The sequence below is a fragment of the Sphaeramia orbicularis genome, chromosome 20, assembly GCF_902148855.1.
Source record: "Sphaeramia orbicularis chromosome 20, fSphaOr1.1, whole genome shotgun sequence".
In the NCBI taxonomy this organism is placed as follows: domain Eukaryota; kingdom Metazoa; phylum Chordata; class Actinopteri; order Kurtiformes; family Apogonidae; genus Sphaeramia; species Sphaeramia orbicularis.
In genome coordinates this window covers 14,454,932-14,477,639 of record NC_043976.1, presented here as the reverse complement: position 1 = coordinate 14,477,639, position 22,708 = coordinate 14,454,932, and the positions used below count along the sequence as shown (strand labels likewise).

General features: G+C 38.0%; 1 protein-coding gene across 1 annotated transcript in view; it reads right to left on the bottom strand.

The window, feature by feature from the left end:
- Positions 1–22,708, bottom strand: part of tmx3b (thioredoxin related transmembrane protein 3b) — a 72,736-nt gene that overhangs the window by 33,287 nt on the left and 16,741 nt on the right. Inside the window, exons 8-12 of the mRNA XM_030122954.1 lie at positions 22,002–22,079; positions 21,545–21,611; positions 13,049–13,147; positions 4,653–4,710; positions 4,384–4,437 (exon numbers count right to left, since the gene is read on the bottom strand). Coding sequence (XP_029978814.1) covers positions 4,384–4,437; positions 4,653–4,710; positions 13,049–13,147; positions 21,545–21,611; positions 22,002–22,079 — 356 coding nt within the window. The remainder of the gene's footprint in view (positions 1–4,383; positions 4,438–4,652; positions 4,711–13,048; positions 13,148–21,544; positions 21,612–22,001; positions 22,080–22,708) is intronic.

Here is a 22,708-nt window from a genome sequence, read left to right as displayed (position 1 = left end):
ACCTGCACCTACTGTACAGTATCACACCGCTGATCTGACAATCTCTATCTGTTTTATCAAATTTTATCTAATTTTTACTGCTTTTTAAACTGCTGATTAGACCTGTGAGATGCCAACAAAATTTTGTTGTATGCTATGTACAATGACAAATAAAGCTTCTTATCTTCCTATCTTATTTGTGCATAATTATCGGGAAATTAAGGGAAGGCAAGGAGTATTGTTTTTGGTTCGGTTTGTTTGTTTTTTTTGTTAACACTGTAGCAGCAAAACTATTGGTTGAATTCATACCAAGTTTGGTTTATAGATTGCCGGTGACCTAGAATAAATCTCATTACATTTTGGGAGCAGTAGGTCAAAATTCAAATGTTTTATGAACTTTTCAAATCTTTTTTTTGTGCCCATTTACTTATAATGGACAAAATGTCAAATGTCTGTAGCAGCAAAACTATTGGCTGAATTCATACCAAATTTGGTTTATATATTGCCAGTGACCCAGAATAGATGTGATTACATTTTGGGAAAAATAGATCAAAGTTAAAATTTTTAATGAATTTTTTACATCTTTTTTTTTTTTTTAACTCTCCTTTATTTGTAATGGGTGAGATGTCACATGTCTATAAAAACATCCATTTTGTTTCAATTTACTTCACATTTATTTGGCACATATAAAGAGGCAATTGATATGCTGACATCAGCACACGCATAGACAGGATGACATCAGCTAGATCGATGACAATATAAGCTACACTACATGTGAGGGGTGGGATTTGCTGTGCCTGGAACCACTTGTTGATTTATTGGTTTATTTTTCACCCGAATGTTCATTTCTTTAAAACATATAACTTACCTACTACATTCCAAATGTAACCTTACCAAAAAACAACAATCTCACCATTCACTCACCAAAACATAACCTTTACTTATTGTTAATGTGGAACCATTAAAAGACCACCACTGTAGAGACCACCACACATTTACACGGTTCCAGCCACCTATCTAACTCCAGTCCAACACAGGTTCTCCCATTAGCTCTGTTTAGGTCTCAGATGACGAGCCACTACATGCTAATGCTTCACTTTGTTCTCCCTGTAGTGTGTCATGGTGCTTGATACTTATTAGGTAGTACTTTGACCAAAAACTGCCTCCGCATGGGACTAAAAATAGGATTTATGAAAGGGGTGAGACTGTAAAGCAGCGACCATAAAATCACAACAATGAGGTAAGGAGAACTGTAGCTGAAAACTGGGTCACTATGAGCATTGTCTTTAATAGTGCGATGGAATTTATTGGTGTAACTTTTCTGTAAGTTTCCACCAATGTGCAATGAGAAACCACTTCAACCACCAGCTTCAACTTGAAGCCAGATCCAGGCATCACAAATATCTTCAGTTTGTATGATCCCAATCACTTTATTTGGGCTCTCAAATAACTACACTAATGGTCATTTTGTAAATTATAACTGTATTGATAAGATTTCCAGGCTGATGGAAGGCTGTGATGGCTGTCATGTGGGTGCTGTTTGGCAGGTGTCTATGATAGCTTACTCGCCTGCTGAGTCAGATTCTCCAAGCATCTGTTTATTGAAAAAAAATTTTTTTTTTCCAAACAGACTGTTCCACTGTTGTTGCAGTGGTTGGTTGATTAATTTAATTTAATTTAATTACAATAAGTAGACTTGTTACATTATCAAATGGTATCATTAATTCGACAGTGCATTATATGATTTTCCAGTTATGTGTTTATATCATTGTTATCAGGTGCAATTTTGTGTGTTAACATTAAGCAAGTAACTGAAATAAAAGGGTGGCGAGAAGGGAAGCGGGGTATAGGGACACAAATACTGGCTTTTTGGAACTGAAAGTGACCATATTTGGACAAAGGGGTGGCGCTGAAGGAGGATAAGGGGTTGGAGTCATATGTGAGGGGTCATGGATTAGCTGATATTAAATGGTAGCTTATGTAAACTTCATCAGATGTTGTCTTCGAAAAGTCATTTTATTATAAGTAAAACTTATTGACCACACCTAGAGTTGAGCAAGAGAATACACTATATGGACAAAAACACTGAGATAAATCACACTTTAAATAGGAACTTGTAAGATTATTACTGTTGATATATATACTGTGATAAAAATGTTAATGTCTGCTGCGGTCAGTAATTATAAATATTATAAAATTAATATTTAAAAAAAAGGTTTAGCATATTTTTTTTCCTACAGTTGCAGATACTATGTTTATTTGAGGATAAACATGACAAATATGTTTAAAATCTCGAGGTAGAACATTTAAAAATTTAGTAAAAGTAAGTAAAAAAAAAAAAAAAAAGAAAAAAATCTGAAGCACTTTGTAAGTATTTTAGTTGACAATGTAAATAAAATTAACCTTGAAATAATTAATTTTAAAAATGCTGTGCAATTATCTTAATAACAATATATAATAATATTCTGACATTCATCATTGTGGTTTGGTTAGCAATGAAACTTCTGAGTTCTACGTCCTAGTACAACCAATGATATAGTGTATGTTTACCTTAATGTAGCACGTTAATTTAATAAACAAGTTCAACATGCAAGAAAAATCTTCTATTCACTCCAGAATCTTATGAACTGAGCAATAATTTAAAGATAAAAACACTCATATTAAAGCTTTGAGATCAAATGACTGTCACCAGAATGACTCTAGGGAATTAAGAGCTGGAGGAACAATGCAAGTCAACAGGTTTTTGGATCCAGCATCTTGTGGCTGTCACCAGCATCACACTTTACCATACTTAAGCAGTGGCTTCATTCTGGTTCTTGCCTTGTTTTTACTATAACATATCCTAGTTACCAGCATGAGTACAATAAAGCAAGGTTAGTGTTGTGAGCTCACTAAACTTTGGTCACTTCGGGCTTAAATGCAAACTCAAGGCTTCAGAGATCCACGGGTTGATATCACTGCTCCTTGCTTTTCGACAAAAACTACCCAAAGTACCTGGAAACTAGAAGTTCCACTTTCATTCATGGATAAAGATCAAAGGTTAAATGTTTTACTTTGTTCCCCAGAGGCCCTGCCTACACTCTACCTTCATGTCTCATCTTGTTGCACTGGTTTCTGAACAGAAAGTGCACCATTAAAGCCAACAAGAGCGATGACTAGAGCCCAGTACACACACCCACCAACTGAGAAAACCAGACCTCCCATGAGCACAGTCTGCTCACATGTAGGCATGTGTCTTTTATCCCCCTCCACAAACTAGTTCAACCTCAGATGAGAGATTTGTCTTCACTGTTGTGTCAAAATGCTGCAAATGGAGGCTGAGCCAAATTCCATGACATTTATGATTGCATCAAGAGGCGTCAGCTCATTCAGATGTCAGTCATCGCCCGTGATCTGTTGACACCACTGTATGTTCTGCCTCCACCCACCACCGGGGGCGATCCTCGAGCCTATGACTTGTAATTACGTGTATCGCTTAGGTGCCTCAGAATACTGAAGGCTCCTCTGATCTCAGTGGGAATCTAAAACTCAGAAGTCTTCAAAAAAGAAAAGAAAAACACCAGTGGGTAGTGTGGTGGATAGACATCTAATTGAAGATAGGGATCTGTATAATTCAATGAGTCCTAATGGGAACGCCTGATCAGTCCTAGTGGACAGAGAAACACTTTGATCATGGTGATTTGCAATACACCTCTTCATTGAAACTCAAGAATCTATCTGATTGAGGAGCATGGTCAATAATGGGGCACGGTTCCATCTTAACTGGAACATAATGTTGGATGAAATCCTCTGGACACCTGCTGATCTAATGAGACGACGGAGGAAAGGGTCGGCGCCACAGGTGCTGATTATAATTCAAGCCACTTCAACAGAACACATGCTGTAGAAATACACTTTAACCTGAGTGCTACTATCAGATATTATTTTCCAAACCTGTACTATTCACAAACAATGAATAAATAAAGTAACAAGGCATCAATAGTGTCTTGAATTTGATTTTAACTGCATTTTTTTTTTTTATCTGAAGTCTTGTTAAATTGGTTTCCCTCCCATAGAAAAAAAAAAACAAAAAACTGTTGAACAAGGCAGTACAGAACATAAACATCCCATCCCCAGTTATTGCACAACTGGAGTTACAAAAAAAAAACAAAAAACAGAAAATTATGCATTAATACAAGGCGAGCAGAGTTTTTGACTGACAGCTGAAAAGAACACCTATATTTGGAGGCTGACATTTTGCATAATTACCTTTCTACTGAACCTCAACGAAAACAGACATGCCCTGACAAAGGCATAAACTTGCTTGTGAATAGACAAGCGACGTTCCCCAGCGAGTGCACCATCCTAGAATAAATGTATAAATTGGATATTCATCTTTGACCTCGGCGCATGTCCGTGCCTTACCTGTTAAAATGCTCTCTGTATTCCTTTGCCACCCTCTGAATCAAGGTCTTTAATCTAAAAGCAAATGAGAAGAGAACGAAATACCACATGAGATTAAGTCTAACCTTTTTTAGCCGCTGCCTGCAATTTGTGGGAAGACGCCAAACAATAACTACACCTTATATCTTTATTTGAAATCTGTGCACATATGACTTCAGTGGTCATGATTGGACCGTAAAGCAAACATTTATAAAAGGGATTGTGCTTTTTAATTTCAATGTTCTTTGTACCTGCCACTCTCCTCTGTGGGGTCCTTCTCATCGATGACTGCAATCGCCACCAATTTGCCTGAGGTGGCAGACAGGGATTACAAATCACAACCAGACTCCACACAAAAAAGAAATAAAAAATAACAGGGTGAGAAGACAATGGCAGGGAGATAAGAGGCTCTGGAGGAGAGGCATCACCTCTCAATAGAGGGGAAGAAAGGACAGGCATCGAGAGAGCGCTTTATTCATTCATTCATCACTCAAACATTAAGCTAGCTTAAGCTTTCTACTTGGCTGAACAGGAAACAAGTGGTCACTTTCTGGTAGAAGAGCTATTTCGGAGCCATTCAAAAGCCCAAACCCACGAACATGACAAATAGGTCTACTTAAAAAAAACTGTTACACAACTTAAAAGGTCTGTTATCCAGACTTATTTGGTTTGAGGCTAGACAACCCCCTTGTCATGTGGATCAGAGTGCCAGCCTGCCCCCTGGTGGTCATTAATGGTATTTGTGTGGATAGGTTGCAGCTTTGTGAAGGCAGTGAAAAATAATATATTCCAAATAGATTTACTCTTTAGCGCCGAGAGTAGAGGAGGGGGAAGTAGTTTAGAAAAGACAGCAGTATTTCACGGACTCAGGGAGTTGGAATTTCATTGTAATTCTGAGCACACACATATATTTTGTTTATTTTTTCTGAAGTGTGATTTTATGTGAATACGACCTGTGGATATGTGCCCGGGTAATAATCAGGAGAGCAACATCTCAAAATGAAAGGAAGTAAAAGAGGCAAATTCTAGTTAAAAAATGAAACTGGAAACCTCTTGTACATTCGATAATTAAGGGGTATTTTCAGCGCTTCTGCCGTTTTGTTATTAATTCAGCCGGTTCTTACGAGAGGTTCTTTATTATTAATGACTGGACAGACTTCCTGGAGCATAACTAGCCAAATACTCATTAAGAGATCTTCACCAGTCCCTCGGTCTCCTTCCCTCTGGCATCACTGCTTCCTCTGTGGATTTAGGCATTACTCATGACCCACAGGTTAAAGTGGAACTACTCAAACTGAAAGACTCTGGTGTTGTTTTCTGCTGCTGCCTCTTCTGCCAAATACAGATGATATTTCAGCTCTCCAGTTATTATTAATATTGTTATAATTATATGCCTAGTTTGCTGTGAAAGTTCAGCTAAAAGTCCAGATCAATACTGAGTCAGAAAAAGATCTGTCATCGCATAGAAATATCCATGAAGAGCTTGCTGATCAATTATTTGGTTTTATGGCTCAATACAAAACACTGGAAACTGATGGGGTTTTTTTTGTAAAATTGTCAAGCTTTCCACTCTGTTTTTTGATATGACTGTGACATTCTTTCACTGAGTGCTGTGGCTTTAGTTTTTTTTTTTTTTATTAAAAGGTGTGCACAGTAGTTATATATAACTCTCTAAAATGTGTTGTTTGGAAGCCTTCAGACGTGCTGTCCCTTCTTTGGCACTTGAAAAGCAGCCTGTAGGCCATGAAGAAAATACAATTACAGAGATGATGCGTCAAAAAGGATTTCACATTCAGTACACTAGGGTCATTCTGTACCATCTCAGAGAGGCCTCATAGTTTGTTGGGATTTTCCACATATTTCAAGCCTCATAAATTGCACCATCTTCACTGGATTAGTTTAGAATTTGTACTAAACATAGAATAATTTATCACTTGCAATATCATGTAAATAGTTGTTTCTGATAACTATTTTATTCCGCAAATGACTTATTCCTCTTCAAAAAATTAACATCTGTTAATTTTCACTTTCTTGCAACTGTATTTTTTTATTCCATGTAGTGTTAATCTCCTTTTTTGTGTGCATCAAAAATGAGTGTCACAGATGTTACAACATATAACGAGAGCTTTAAAATATGTTTTCAGTCGTAATTTGTGGTACATTGTTAAGTACAATCTAGATTTGTGTGAAAACAGCTCAGTGGACTGCATCTCTCTTTTCATGATTCACTAACACCAGAAAAACTGTCCCTTTAGTATATTTCACCTTGTTCATTGACAGCTAGGTGAAATGGTATTTAAAGAGATGAAAATCACTGCCAGTCCGGTCATGTTAAATCTGCAGCAACATCTTCAGCGACTCTCAACAGGCAGAAGAGTGAAATAACGATGATGCCACTTCTGTGACTTGAGGGAGTGTACTCTTTTTATTTATGTACTTTCACAGCCTGGTAGTTCCACAGTTTCAAAAAACCATGTGACTGTCTTGACACATACTGACATATACATCAACTAGTGCATTGACCTGTGGGAATCCACGGGTTCTAGAAGCACTAGAGTTGATAAAATGGGGAGGTGAAGTAAGTTTACTGGTGTAACGCACAGATTAGGAAAAAATATAATGGCCCTCATTTTGTTTTGTATTGAAATCAAAAGTAACAGGAAAGAATGTATTAATAGTTACCTCCGCCAAGGAGGTTATGTTTTTGCCAGGGTTTGTTTGTCTGTCTGTTTGTTTGTCTGTCCGTTAGTGTGCAACATAACTCAAAAAGTTATGGACAGATTTTGATGAAATTTTCAGGGTTTGTTGGAAATGGGATAAGGAAGAAATGATTAACTTTTGGGGGTGATCCGGAAGAAATCCTGGATTCTGGATCACTTTGAAATTTTCGTTAACATTGTGGTAAATGGGGCCAAAATTTTCGTTTCCCAATATCTCGCTTAATTATTGACCAAAACTCATGAAATTTAACTCAGGAATTGACAATGGGGTCCTCTATCACATTTCAAAGGCTGATCCGGATCTGATCCAGAAGGCGGATTTCATTTTAAAAAATAAATGTAGGATTTGTATCACCAATTATGTGGGGAATTTTTGCGCTTGGCGGAGGTCTGCGCTCTCCGAGTGCTTTTCTAGTTACCTTATATATTTGTTTGAAAGAGCTTTACATCATTATTGTATGACTTCATCACATTCACATTACTTGATGCCTTGACTAAGTTTACTGGTGCAACACACACATTAGGAAGAAACAGAATGGCCTTCATTTTGTTTTGTATTCACATCGACGTGGACCATAGTCCTTAACACAGGACTGAACCTGAGGGTTTGTGAATTTTACTATTCCCAGTAGCACCTGAAGGCAGCATAGGACTTTTACACAGGCCTGAACATGACGGTTTATTGCGAATCACTGCTGTTCTGCATCTGGATCTGCTGAACTCCGGTCTGTCTGATCAAAGTCTGCACAGAACGGTCTGTCACCGTGTTACAGTGAGAGAGGTGGGGGGGGCGGGTCTGACCGGGACCAGCGGAGTGGAATCGGGCCCCAGTAGGAACCTGACTGACCTTGTTAGTGTGTGATTGCAGCTGAACCTGGTTCTCCCATCGTGTCTCAGTGTTTGCGTTGATCCAGATCCTTGTAATTGTAATTTTAAAACCAACTAATAACGCAAAAAGTATTGTTCATATCAATAATTTGTTTTCATGTGTCTGATTCTTGCTCCAAAATACATAAGTACTACAAAAGGCAAAGGCTAGTTCTGTCCAGTTTTTCAGTTATAAAGCAGATACACATACACGCACACACACAGAGGCCACTTGGCTTTTAAAATATAGATGCTCATATAATTCCAACAGGATCAAAAAATTTGTCGTCTATGGCCTTTGACTGCAACACAATATCTTCCAAAAAAAGTCTCATTTGACACAACCAGAAGGTACGATATTTTGCCTCTATTTATCCTAGAAACTTTTTAATGGAAAAAACATTAATATTCATAGCAAATACCTACAAACTGAGGCATTCCATCATTAAAAATATGTCAAGTTTTTCCTGTCTGTTATGGCACATCCAGTGGTTTCATCTCATTGGTGTTTGAACAGTATCAAGGTTTCTGTCTCTGATACCTTTTGAGCCTGTTTTTCATTAAGTTTGGGAAATTTACAAGTAAGAATTGTCTGCCACTAGCCATGTCGGTCTCTGTAGGTGTTCTGTCTCTTTATTTTGACTCTCCATTACAGCTACAGCTACTCATTGATTTCACTCAGACTTGTATTTAAACATAAGTACTGACTTTCAGTGAACGCGTGGGTTGGTGCTTTTATAAACACAGATTGTCACTCCACCGGCTCTATTGAGTGCATGAAATCTGATACCTTGACTGAAATGCCTTTAGGGACAAGGTTGGTAAATCTTAAAAAATGCCTTTCATTTCTATCTTTACAATACTGCTGTAAAAGACTGATAGCACAGACTACGACACCTTGAATCAGTTTGTTTATACAGTGAATACGCTTTAAGAGTGCTGACAAAAATAAGGACAGGTCAGAATTTTAAAACAAAGGCAGATTCAAACATTAACGTCAAACGACCATCGGGAAATTTGAGTGTCACTGATCTGATGCATAACATGATGTCAGCAAACTGCACATAAAGGGTAAAATACTGTATCTAATATTAGAAAGCACGGCTTTCTCTGCACAAAGCATCAATTTACCAGCATTTAAGAGACAGTTCGTGTTTCACTCTCAAGTTTAAATATCCTGTGGTGGGAAAAGTGTACAGACATTTGAGCAAGTAGAACGCTGTGGTCTACATGTAGAGGATAAGGAGGGCAGTCTTTTATGTTAGAGCCCCAAAATACACAAAGGGAGTCCAATTTAGCAAAGGCAAATCTAAAATTTTAATTATGAAAATCACCATGTGGTAGGATAAATATTTGGAGGTAGGAAGCAAAATAGAGGTTTTAGTGTTAAGTATCTATCTATCTATCTATCTATCTATCTATCTATCTATCTATCTATCTATCTATCTATCTATCTATCTATCTATCTATCTATCTATCATCAGAGAAAAAATTATTAGACCATCAAAAGTCATCAAAAACAATGGTTATGCAATCAAGTACCAACTCCTGTGTGTATCATGTGACTAAAACAGACAGAAAAGAAAACATGGAATGCCTAAAAGCACTGTTCTTGGCAGTCCAATGCCATAGCTATTGATGTGTAAGAACTGAAGTGATTTTGGTTATTATCAAGAAAGCATGGAAAATGGCTAGATATCAGCTCTTAAATTAAACTCTTATGAACTATTTTTGTTGTTATCATTATATTTGTCCAACCAAATGTGCCTTTAGTTGTACCAGGCATTAAAATGAAGAAGAAATTGAAGTTTGTCGCATTTCAATGACGTAAAGGTCGGATAAATGCGACCTGGCCGTTCAGACTGAAGTTGTATTGCAAAATATTGGATTTCGGACCATATATGAAAGTGGCCTGGGTTGGATTTGTGCTGCTCAAAATGTCTTGAACAGATCGGATACAGGTCACATATGGGCAAAAAAATCAAATTTGCCTGCAGTCTGAATGTAGCCTAAGACATACTGGTTCCAAATATCTTATAAGAATTTCTCCTGCACTTCACGATTTTGAATTATGTTAACAGTTTTAGAATCTTGCGCCAATGGCTTTTATTATTTATTCACTGTCTGCAGATAACGTGCTAAATTGGTCAAATGGACATTAAAACTCAGAATCAGTTTGGCTTTACATTGTTGTAAGATGTTTCAGACACTGTCTCTTGTGCTTGTGGTTGTGACAGTTTCCCACTGCGGAACCAACAATAATTACCATCATGTTTGGAGTGAAGCTCCTCTGTAACTGGTTTCCATTTCAGAAACACCTTGAAGAAATTGTTCCCTATTTTCATCACTTACATCACCCAAACTGTGTGGTTAAAAAAAAAATAAAAAAAAAAATCAAGGTGCACATGGAGAAAATGAATTTTGAGTGACGTTCTGCTACAGATACATTCATATACTTTGATATTTGAATATGAAACAAATATGTCCACCCTGTCACCGACAAATACATGTGAAAATAGGTGACAGGGTGGACAGTTTTAGCTAAAGTTAACATTTAATGACCACATGTTGGACCTTGAGTGGCTAAAGTAGGTCATTTTTGAAGAGGACTGAGTAATGTTCAACAAATATATTTTGAACTCCAGAAAAGTTTAATATCAAACAATATTTAGTGGTGACAGGGTGGACATGCTAGGGTTGACTACATCTAAGTACAAATACAGAATGATGGAAATTTAGAAATGTAAATAATAAATAATTTCATAGACTATGTTTCCACCTCCAATGAAGACACTCAAAACGATGATGTAATCAGTGATGTCATCAACCAGATTATTAAAGGGGAGATTCCCCGAAAGTGACAGGGTGGACAGCAATTTCAAGAACACATGTAGAATGTTAAATATTATTAGGAAAATAACATAAAAATTACCAAAATGACTTGTTTTAACAAAAAAAAACTTGAGTATAATGACATCTAAAAAGTATTTTAATTTTTTTTTTTCACTTAAACACTTATTTATCTCACTAAAGTTAGAAGTGCAATGTGAAGGACATGCACAAATCATGTTCATTCCCTCAAAGAAAATTGTATAAAATAATAAAACCACATTTCAAGAGGTTTAAAATTGTTTTTGTATATGTGTAAGTGTTTGTCCATTCATAATAAAACCCCCAAAATTATATTATTGTGCAAGCACGGTGACAGATTCTACTGTGGGACACCAAAGGCACCTTATAGTCATATTGACCCATAGATAGGGATAGGTACCGAATTCAGTACTTTTATTGGTACCGACCAAATTTCATTGGTACCACATTTCGGTACTTGAACGCATCCTCATGTTGCATGTGTCGGGAAGAGAGTGGAGGAGTGTCTGCCTGATGCGATGATGGCATTGGACGCACGGAGCGTGATTACGTCAGTGGCGGATAGAAAGTATTGGAGGGTGTGGCTCCACTTTGCTAAACTTGATGCAGATTGAGCTCGCTGCACTATCTGGAATGCTAAATGTAAAGCCAGCCATGGCAACACCTCAAACCTGAGGAAACTCTTAGTCAAATCTAATCTACACCTGAAGGTTGAGGAATGTACAATATTCAAAAGCCCCAAAGGAGCGCAGGCTGTGACTCCTGCACCAGGCACCGTCACTGCACCTGCAGCAGCCGGCGGCTCCCCACCTACAGCCAGTATCGGGGGAGAAAAAGTGGGGTCAAAAAAAAAAAAGAAAGTCAGTGTGGAGCGGGCTCAGCTCTTGCCAGAAAAAGTAGATATGCTGGTGTTCCTGAAAAAGACCTGCTGAACATGTGCAGTTCATGCTAGAGGGAATGGTTTGTTTTAGTTTGTAATACTTTAGTTTTAAAAATTGTATGTATGTTATATTTATTTTTAAGTTATTTGCCCTCCCCCACACACACTTTCCTCAAGTTTTATGTTATGTTATTTCACTTGTGATGTTGAGAAATAAATATTCAGAAGTTTTTAGTATTTTTTTTAGACACAATGACTTTAATCACTAAACATACACACAAAAAGTACTGAAAACAGGTACCATTGTATACAGGTACCAGTTCCCAGGAACCAAGTATCGGTACTGTATCATTTTAAATGTGAAAGGTGAAAGGAACCACCCCTCCCCATAGAAATTAGACATTTATGTTGGGTTCATCCAGCTGTTTATATGCAGCTGATCTGAAAATTAACAGGTTTAGTGCTGCCACTAACGACTAATTTTCTAATGATTAATATTTCAACAAATTTTTTGATTAGTCGAATAATCTAAACGACTAATTAAAAAAAAAAAAAAAAAAAAAACGGGGGAAGGAGGGGATGAATGGGTGTGCACTGTTCCATGGACCGGGGAGTGGAGGGTGAACAGGTGCTAACCAATCCACAGACTGGGGGGAGGGGGGATGAATGGGTGTTCTCTCTCTCTCTCTCTCTCTCTCTCTCTCTCTCTCTCTCTCTCTCTCTCTCTCTCTCTCTCTCTCTCTCCTCTCTCTCTCTCTCTCTCTCTCTCTCTCTCTCTCTCTCTCTCTCTCTCTCTCTCTCTCTCTCTCTCTCTCTCTCTCTCCTCTCTCTCTCTCTCTCTCTCTCTCTCTCTCTCTCTCTCTCTCTCTCTCTCTCTCTCTCTCTCTCTCTCTCTCTCTCTCTCTCTCTCTCTCTCTCTCTCTCTCTCTCTCTCTCTCTCTCTCTCTCTCTCTCTCTCTCTCTCTCTCTCTCGTACTGCAGGTGCCGAGGCCGGCATGCTTCACCAGGTGTCGTGGCCAAAAATACATAGGTGGTCAAAAGTCTAATAACTCGTTCACTTAAAAAATTGCTGTCAACTAATTTTCATAGTCGATTACGTTGACTAAGTCAACTAATCACGGCACCACTAATCTGGTTTATGTGAAATAATTATGGTTTGCTCAAATAACTGCGATAAAGTGATTAGATAAAATAATAACACTCAGACACTAAAGTTTAGAAAAGTAAAGTAATGAAACTAAGGAGAAGAGAACATACATTATGAATGTCACAGAATATTAGACAAAGAAAATGTTCATGCATACGCCACCTGTTTCTCCCAGCTCATAGAGTGTAAACCCATCGATCTGAAGGTATCCTTGGAAGCGCTCCTTGTTCACCCACGATGACAAACTACCGTCCTCATACTCTGCGAAGCAGACACAGAATCTTTCAGAAGCAGAAGCACAAAACAGCTTATCGACATTCAGCACACAACCTGTCTATATTAAAAGCGAGGCAGTGCAGTGTATTGATGCCTGGATCGTAAGGAGATCACAGCGTGTACCACTCGCATGGTCTCTCGGGAACAAACGGAGATGCGAGCTGAGCAGTCGTGGACAGAGGTCAGGTAAACAATGATCAGAAATGAATGTGACAGAGGGCTGTCTATGTGTTAAGCAGTCAGGGAGGCCATTCAGGGTCAGGAACAGCACAAGGGGCTGTGGATCAGAGCAGGCAGATAGGAAATCTATTAAAAATCCAGACACACTAGTAGCACTGTAAAAAATATATATATATATTAACAACACTGAATTTCATTCCCAGTAGAAGTTGTTTATGATTTCTGACCTTATTCTAACAGCCATTATGTCCCTCTTGGCTTGTGAATGACTCTCTACACATACATACATTGATTTTCAGGACACATTTTTGGTAGATTTTCACTTTTTTTCTGTTTATTTTGGTAGGAATGCATAATTCAACAGGTGCACCAGGCAGGAAAAAAATGATCGCAGATAAAGTGTATTAAACAAATAAAAAACCTAGTTAAATAAATTCTTCCGTGAATGTGAACCACATGCTGTTGTTGCGACCCTGACATCTGGAGGCAAGATGCGAGCTGGAACAAAAGTCCATCCCTGAGGATATAAATAGGGTGTACTGAATCTGGTTGAACAAAACTGTTTTTTCTCTCTGAGAGGTTCCGTGATGCTAATAATTAATGTCAAACGTAGCTGGGACCTCATAATGACATGTTAATAAGTTTCCATGACCTTTCTGCTACCGTTACAGTAATTACAAGAGCGCTGATGACTTTTACATGGTTCTTAAGCTGCAGGCCTCGGCGGAGAGAGAGGCACGCCGCGTTAATACTGAACATGACAACCTAAAACCTGGAACACGCTTTTAAAACCCAAGGTCAGAACGTATTAAAATGGAAATGACCCTAATGCATTGCTATCTATTTTTCAGTGCTGCTGTGTAAAGGCTGCGAGGTTTTGTCGTTAAGGCCGCTGAGTCAGTAAATCTGTTCGGCATTCCAGAGAGTTCTTTCCCCCAACGTTCTGGCTTTATAGATGCCGTGCAGCTGCCTGACTTTCTTCTCCCAAAAGCGAGGGAGAGCTGAAGGCCCCCATACTGTGACGGTGCGGGCCGGTCAAGCCGTCCGCCGACTGAACCTCCTTCACCTTGATACAAATTACAGCTGCTTTCTTCTTGGGTGCCCGCCTCGCAATCTCCACACCGCCCGACGGGAGCCTGTCAGCCCACAGTTCACACAGCAGGAAACAAGAGAGGGAGACATGAGGGGCAGCAGGAGCAATACAAGCAGACAGTGGGTGGAGGAAGGATGATCCAGTGCTGGGAGTTTTTTTCTTTTTTTTTTGTTTTTTGTATGAGTCGAGGGATGAGGCAGCTCTGACAAGATTTCAAAGATGAAGGTTAATGGCAGAGAAGACCTCCAAGACGATGCAAATAGCGCGGAAACAAAGCCAGAGCGAACAACAGGGGAGGAGGAAAGAAATATCACCCTGATATACTTCAAACAGGTTAAGACAGTGAAGGTGACACAGGATGAAAAGATCAATGTATTAACCCTTTAACCCCTGACGTGTCTGTGGTGAGCGTTCTGAATGTATGATTTAGTTTAAATATTCCTAAAAATTAAAAATTTTGCTCAATAAGAAAAAATCTGAAAAGGTGCTGACAGAATAGACATTATGCTTTCCATAGACATCTGAGCATGCTCAGTGCATACCCTGCTACCTGTGTAATGGGGGGCAAAACACAGAGCAGCGAGACCAACTTGCAATAAAAATAGACGGTTTAGGCTTTTTTTTTCAACACCATTTTTCTTGTCATTTTCTGTTTTTCACTGTGTTGTTGTGATTTTCCTTTATTTATTTATTTTTTTACTGTGTTTTTACTGAGTTTTGACTGTGTAACTGTTTTTTGGAGTTCAACTGATTTAGAAAAAAAGAGCCCCAAAACAACTACTACTGGGCCAAAACTCAAATCCTTGTTGTTCAGTGTGTTCCAGTTCACAGTTCATGTTCAACATCCTAAATCTCTTATTGATGTACATTCTGAGTGCCTTATTTAGTAAAAACCCGCAAAACTTCTATTCCTCAGTCTTTTTCTGTTATTCCACCTATTTTGACCCTAAAACACACAGCAAAGCAAAACCACTGCAGAAAAAGCACACAAACACATACTCACAGCAGCTTTTATGACACTGAAACAGACGACAAATTCACAGCAGCACGTTTACCTGGAATAATGTCTCAGGGGTTAATTAAACTAGAGCTGTGCAACGTGATGATCATATGATGACAGAAAAACATGTATCGTTTCATCTGTTTTGTCCAAAATCACACTCTTCATCATCATGTATAAAACAGTATGAGCTTGTCTACATGGATGTGAATACATGCTTTGTATATTCATCAGATCTGTGGAAATGTCTCTACGATGTGGAATCGATTCATAAGGCAGGTGAAAATTGACAACTCTGCTTGTAAAATGCACTGCAGAGGGATTTCTATTTTGTTTTTACAATGTTTACCTGCTGAGGTGAGTCACACAGATACTGTTATTGGAGAGATGCAGTTTATGTTATAAACTTTCTCTGGTTTGAATTTTAAAAGCGCCTCTTAAATAGAAGGGTGTTCACATTTATTCAACCCGTTTGTATAAGTAGATGAAACAGTACAGTATTGTGCAAATGTCCGAGGACGCATTTAGATTTGTTGTTGTTTTTTTCTTTTACAGGGTTGTAATGAGCATTCATGTTTATTTCACTGTTTCCTTTCCTCTGGTGCAACAAGAAAATACAGGAAATTAAAGCACAGTATTAGAAAAAAAACACTGAAAAATCACAATGACTCCTTGAGGCTACAGTCAGTATTTAACCCTAACTCTTCCCATGGTAAAAAGAAGCACATTTGTGGAATAAAACCAACTGTAAAACATCAGAAAATTAATGCCAGGAATCTCATTTGGTTTGAACGAAACAGTTCAGGACAAATTAATTTCAAATGTCGCAATAAATGTGTGACACTTTGGGCTATAGCAGTTTTTTTTTTTTCCTTGAAACATTTGTTTTTAATGCAGTACATATTTCTCATATATCCTCTTTGTTTCTTAAGCCTTACATACATGAGTGGGTCAGAAATAATAATTACTATAATAAATTATTATTATTTATATTACTTATATATCATTGTTATGACTACTATCAGTGTTATCACTTTATAACTTTTATCCTGTGATTATTAAACTATACATATACACTCTACATATATACATATTCTGCACACTATAATATTGAAACATAATTAGCTATTTCATATTATTATTATTATTACTACTTTGCTACTTGTTGTTTCTACTAGTACTTCCTAATGTGCAATTGCTTGCTTTTTTTCCACCACTGTTTTTTTTAGAGTTATTGTTTTACTATTTTCTTGTATGTGTGTGTGTGTGTGTGTGTGTGTGTGTGTACATTCAGTGTTGTGCTGCTATTGGAACCTCAATTTCCTGAGGGTTCTGCCCAAAGGATCAATACATTTTTATCTAATTTAAAATGACCCGGTGAGGTTGTTTTCAGGCAAAATTTTTGTGATGAAAAGTTATTATTTCATATTCCACACATTCCTCAAAAAACATGTTATTGACTTCTTCCTATTTAAATCTTTCATTTACATTTTATAGATTTTATGAAATTATAGTTTTTGTATTACTACCCCAAGCCTCTATAGGTGGGTCAAAAATTACCCCCATTCATTTTCAATTGAATTTCATCTAAACCTTTGATTCATTCTACAGTTATTCATTCATTCTACAGTATATACTGTATATATTATATATGGGCTACTTTGCTTTTCAAATTTTCAAAATAATTTTTAAAATATCTCAAAATTGTTAAAAAATGTTAAAACATGCAATCATTCATTTTTGGACCAACATATAATACAAATGATTATTTTTTACATGATAAAATGACAAAATTGGCATAAAAACACATTCATATTAACACGGGTTATTTTTGACCCACTTATGGCAGAGTGGAGGGTCCAGACACTTTATGCATCTAAGGGTTAAAGCTGCAGTCTTAGTTTGTTGTGTCATTAATAAAAAATCCACAATTACCTGTCAGCGTATTGTAATTCAAGTGATCTGAGAGGATGCGAGGAGGGACAGAATGCAAGGAAGGTGTGTGTTTTTGAAGTCTAGCATTTTTACAAAATGACTTCAACTCTTGGAGCTTTTATTACAGAAGCTGAAACTGCATGTGTGTGACAAACATTATCTAAGATAAAACAGGAAACCTAATGGTGACCTAAGGCTGCTGTAGACTTCTACTGTCATATAGAAAATTAACAGAGCCTTTAAACTTGAAAATGTTCCATGTTCAAATGTTGTTTCCTAGCTAATACACATATTCCTGTTTATATGGGGTTACAAAAGGTCCAATTCTACTGTTAAAGAGTAATTTATTGTGGATTTTAATATTTTGGACCACAATCAAACTTATTTATTTGTGTACATTTGCGCTATAACTGAAGTGCAATTTGTCTATCCCTTTTTTTTATTAACAAATTCATATTTAATATGAAGGTACGTGTATAATTAAACATTATCTCAAAGGCTCTAAATAAAAGGTGATAAATAATGATTTATGAGTACATTTTATGTGTAGAGCATGTAATTTAAAATGTAAAAAGGTCATTTGATGAGGTAATTTCATGGGTTTTATTCACTGAATTTACAGAAAATGTCTCATTATCCAGGTATGAAATGACTAGAACTACATAATCAATCGCAACGTCAGCCTGTGCAGTTATATAACCAAAAAAGGCTGAACTGAGTAGATCTAGTGTGTGTCTGGTGGTATTTTACATGACACACTGAGCACTGAGGTAATGTATAAACATGCAAAATGAAAGGTGATAACCAAGCAAATAGACTTAAATTGCCATACTGACCACAATAATTATGATAAGACTTTTGATCCAACTCAACTATGAGGGTTTGGTCATATCGTACAGATTATTGTTAAATTTATTCAACATCGTTACATCACACAAAACAGGAACAATGTCCTTGTATCTCACGGGCACGTTCTACTGAGAATCAATAACAAGCGGAATTTGCGAGGTTGTCAGGTTCTGTCTCTATGTTAGAGTCCTGTGGTCTTGATGCAGGGGATCAATCTCCCAATAGAAGTGGGTGGTACTTTCACTGGAGGAGAAATCAACTAATTAAATGAAAATCCATATATGACTTCCTATCATTGCTCAATAGTAAGTATATTGATATCTGTAACAATTGCAATGTTATAAGCCATTAAAATATGGACCAACACAAGGAAAATGTTTAATATTTTGAAAATTTGTTGAAAAAAAATTTATTTTTTTTAATTTAAATATCTCAATATCCTGTCCCAAGATGTGTAAAATTTTAAAGGAATCTGACCAGTAGTTTCAGAGAAATAAAACTGTTGAAATGTAGATATTGGTAACATTGAGTTTGCCCCTTAAGGTCACTCAAGGTCAAAGGTCATGGACCCAAATGAAAGTCCATATATGACTTCCTACCAGTGCTCAATAATAACAGTAAAGATATCTCTAACCATGTACATGTTACAAACCATCAAAATATGGCCCATTATAAGCAAAAGCAAATTTTTAATTCAGCAATTTGTCAAAAATTCAAAACCGAAATATCTCAAAACTGTGAACATACTTTCTAGACACTGTCCCAAGGAAGCTACGTATAAAATTTGAAATGAATCCAACGAGTAGTTTCGTCAGAGAAGATGTTTGAAGAAATTGCTAATGCAGAAGACGACGAACGCAGCAGCTTCACAGTAGCTCATGGCCTATTGGCTGTTGAACTAAAAAGGAAGATGCAGCTTTTTTTCCTCAGTATAGTGAAAAAAAGCTAAGGAGGAATGGTATATCTGTGTGAGATCTTACATCTGCAGGCAACATGGTCAACACTTCTGACTTATTTATTGCATTTCTCATTAGCATATCATCACCTCCATTAAATAACCCGTGAAGTCAATACTGTCCATGTGTGCAGTCAGTCAGTGTGTTATCACCACTTTAAATATGATCTCACCTTGTCATCACATTCAAGGCTGTTGAAGCTGCCTGTCACTTAAGTGCTTCATTTAAACATATGCAAAATCATTCTGCCTCATAGAACGCTGCATTAGGTACCTTCCCCTGCGATAAGGGATTAAGCCCAACTATAACGCCCTAAAACGGATTCACACAAAGGCACATGATTTGCACATGTCTGAAAGAAATCGCATTGGTGTGTGATGCCTTTACAAATAAACAGCATACAGTACACAATAACAAGCACCTTAATTATCCTTTTCAGTTGTCACACTGTCCTAGCATGTAGTCCAGCAGCTTCACATGCAATGATCAAAACCATTTGGCTCTCGAAACACAATAACAGCACAGCCTTGTATAAACTGTGCTACTGCTTTGTAGCAGCCTGAACCTGAGGATTTTGGTAATTAAATATGTATGAGGCTCGGTGCTGTACTATATTTTAACAGTGCACTTCAAAAGGAATGCCGCCGTTTGTGATGTGCACTAAACCAATCAAAGCTCAACAATAATATGTCAAATATCATTTACTCAAAGTGAGAGGGCTTTGTTTGGACAGTGTGGCTTTGCTCAGTCACTTACTGTCTTTAAAAACAATAAGACAAGACAGTAAACGTGCACAGAATTTCAAATCTGCAAAATCCACTAAAAATTCAACCTAAAAAACAAATACCAGCGTGGAGGCAATAAAACTTGCTTGAATAGTCTGAGAACTGGCAGCGTCTTGGAGATAAAAACAACATGCCACACAGCTCATAAAACCTATGTGTTATATAACCGTACAAATGCTGCACATCTGATTAAATAAATGTCAGGGGCTGTCATAAAACAGTGTCACAGGGCGTTGATGCAAATGTGTTGCACAAGTATAGCTGAATAAAATTTGATAAATGCTTCTGACAGAACATCATGCAAAGAATGCGTCTCAGCAGCCACATAAGAACCTTAGCTTTATTTATTCTGAGCCAACATGGCTGCAGCAAGACCAGTCTGAACAACGCAGCAGAGCACAGCTGGAGAAGACCCCAGACGCTGAGGACCACAGGTGGTGAAAGAGGCAGCAGACAAACCACATTCTGTCACTCTCTGTAAGTGCTTAATGAGCTACAGTCACATATCCTCTTATCTATTCTGTACCTACAGTATATTCCACAATAATTCAAAAATACATTTTTTCTGCATTTACTGAGGCTTGACAGGCAGAGGATAAATCCGCCACAAGAGGAAGGACACAAGCGTGTCATTTTGCCTTCCTGCTCTCCTTTCTCAGTCCTTGACGAGCTTAATACGGTGTCACCATGGCAATGCTAGACATTCACCACATCCTCCGCATCAGGGTCCTGGAGGACTCAGCAGAGTGTGGAGTTTTTGTTATTAACGTCTACTGTGGCGAGCCCCTCCTGCTGCAGTTCTGGTGCAGGAAGCCTCCCTTCCATAATGGTCAAGTGGAGCAGATGGATGTGAACTCTCACACTGAGGCAGAGATGAATTTTGTTCTCCGGGCTCTACACCGTGCGCCGAGCCTCCCTAACAACCACTACTGGAGCCCGTTTGTGTTGTCGCTGTGCCTGGACGCTCTATGCTTCCACTTCCGGCTCCCGACCCGGGCCCGCAGTGGCAGTAAAATACAGGACATCATAGAGGAATGTGGTGCGCTTACGTTGTTGCGGTAAGTGGCTTCAAACAGGGCGGCGAAAAAAAAGCAGCTCCTCTAACGCTCTCATGTCAAACCTAATTTTTTCGCAGTGACTTGATTGGTGCCTCTGTGATTTAATTCTTGGCTTTAACCGACTGTATATACAGTATCAGCTTTGCACTGGTTTCTTTGGCCTCCACTGTGGGCTCCCACGCCCACACAGGCTATTCCATCCACCCTGGGCTGCTATGTGTGACCGTCCAAAGACAAACCACCACAACATCACTGGCTTCACCACACACAATAGTGGGCTGAGCCCCGGGTGCTTTATGATGGGCTAGGCACACCATAACTCAATGTGGTGAGAAAGATGAAAGGACACCAGCAGGAACAGAAAATCTAGAGGAACAGGGCTAGAGAAAACAAGGATTGCTGCAAAGTAAAGAGGTAGATGACAAGAAAATTGGTGTACACTGCCCTCTAAACAAATCTTTAAACTGGCTAAATAGAAGAAAACACCCCACGAAACGATAAGTCAAACAAAAGTAAAAATACTCACCATCATAACTGAAGTATCCTCCATCCTTAAAGACTACAACTGCAGGAAGTTCTGGCAGAGTTACCGACTGAAAAGACAAAAAGATAATTTAAAGCCAAAGTTCATAAATCAGGCTATATACACCCTCATTGTACGTGCACCTGGAAAATATGGGACAAGACCGTTGGCAGTAGGGCTTGGCTGTAATTTGTGAACCTCTCTGCATACTGCAAAGGCAGAATGCAAGCTCAATGCCTGTGGTAATTATACTGTGAGAATGTAATTATTTTCTCTTGCTTCAGTCTAGAAAATAGAAAAGATAGAAACATCTTTTGAATGAGCAATACTCCAGAGTGCCAATAAAAAGTTGAATATAGCATACGATGACAAAAATAAGACATCCCACAAGTGATTTCAGTATCTTTATGAAAGTTATTACACAGTACTTTCAAAAATAGATGCACATTCAAAGCGTTACCTCTGGTAAGACGTCCTCTGAAGCCGAGAAGAAATAAGTGTAGACAATGAGCTCAGAGGCTGCGTCGCTGTACTTCTCCTGAAACAGCAAAGGAGGATTTTTTTTTTTTAGTATTTACACAAAGGTGTTCACTAGAAATGCTAGTGATTTTTCACATGGAGGTGTTACGCACATCCTCCTCATTGTTAAAAACATGTTACAAGAGTAGCTGAGTGCTACTTAAGTCATTCAATCAATACACATGGTTTTTTAGTTGAGTGGTGGTTCCTAAGCGCTGGGTGCTTAGAATAAAAGCAGCTGATTTATATCTCGTTTACATAAACTACAGTCTAACTGCTGGTAAAAGAGGTCCAAATCTGGTTTCTCTCCAACATGACTGAGGTGTGTTCTTTTTCATCATATTGTGGCATTTCCGTATGCGGTCCTAAATCAGATCCAGACCAGGTTTCCGTATTCTACATCAATACTCATCGCATTTCTATCCTGTAGTTAAAAGTAGCTCTTCATATCCTGAAAGTTGGGATGAGATCTCTCGCCACAGAAGCGGCTGACATCGATCCACAAAAGGCCTCATCGCTGTCAAAATTATGACCTGCATACATATTCAATTTTACCGAACATCAACTTATAACTTTAACTGTGAACAGTGACTTCAACTACCGCCATGATGGCCTGTTACAGTCATTACATAATCATCAAATGGAACT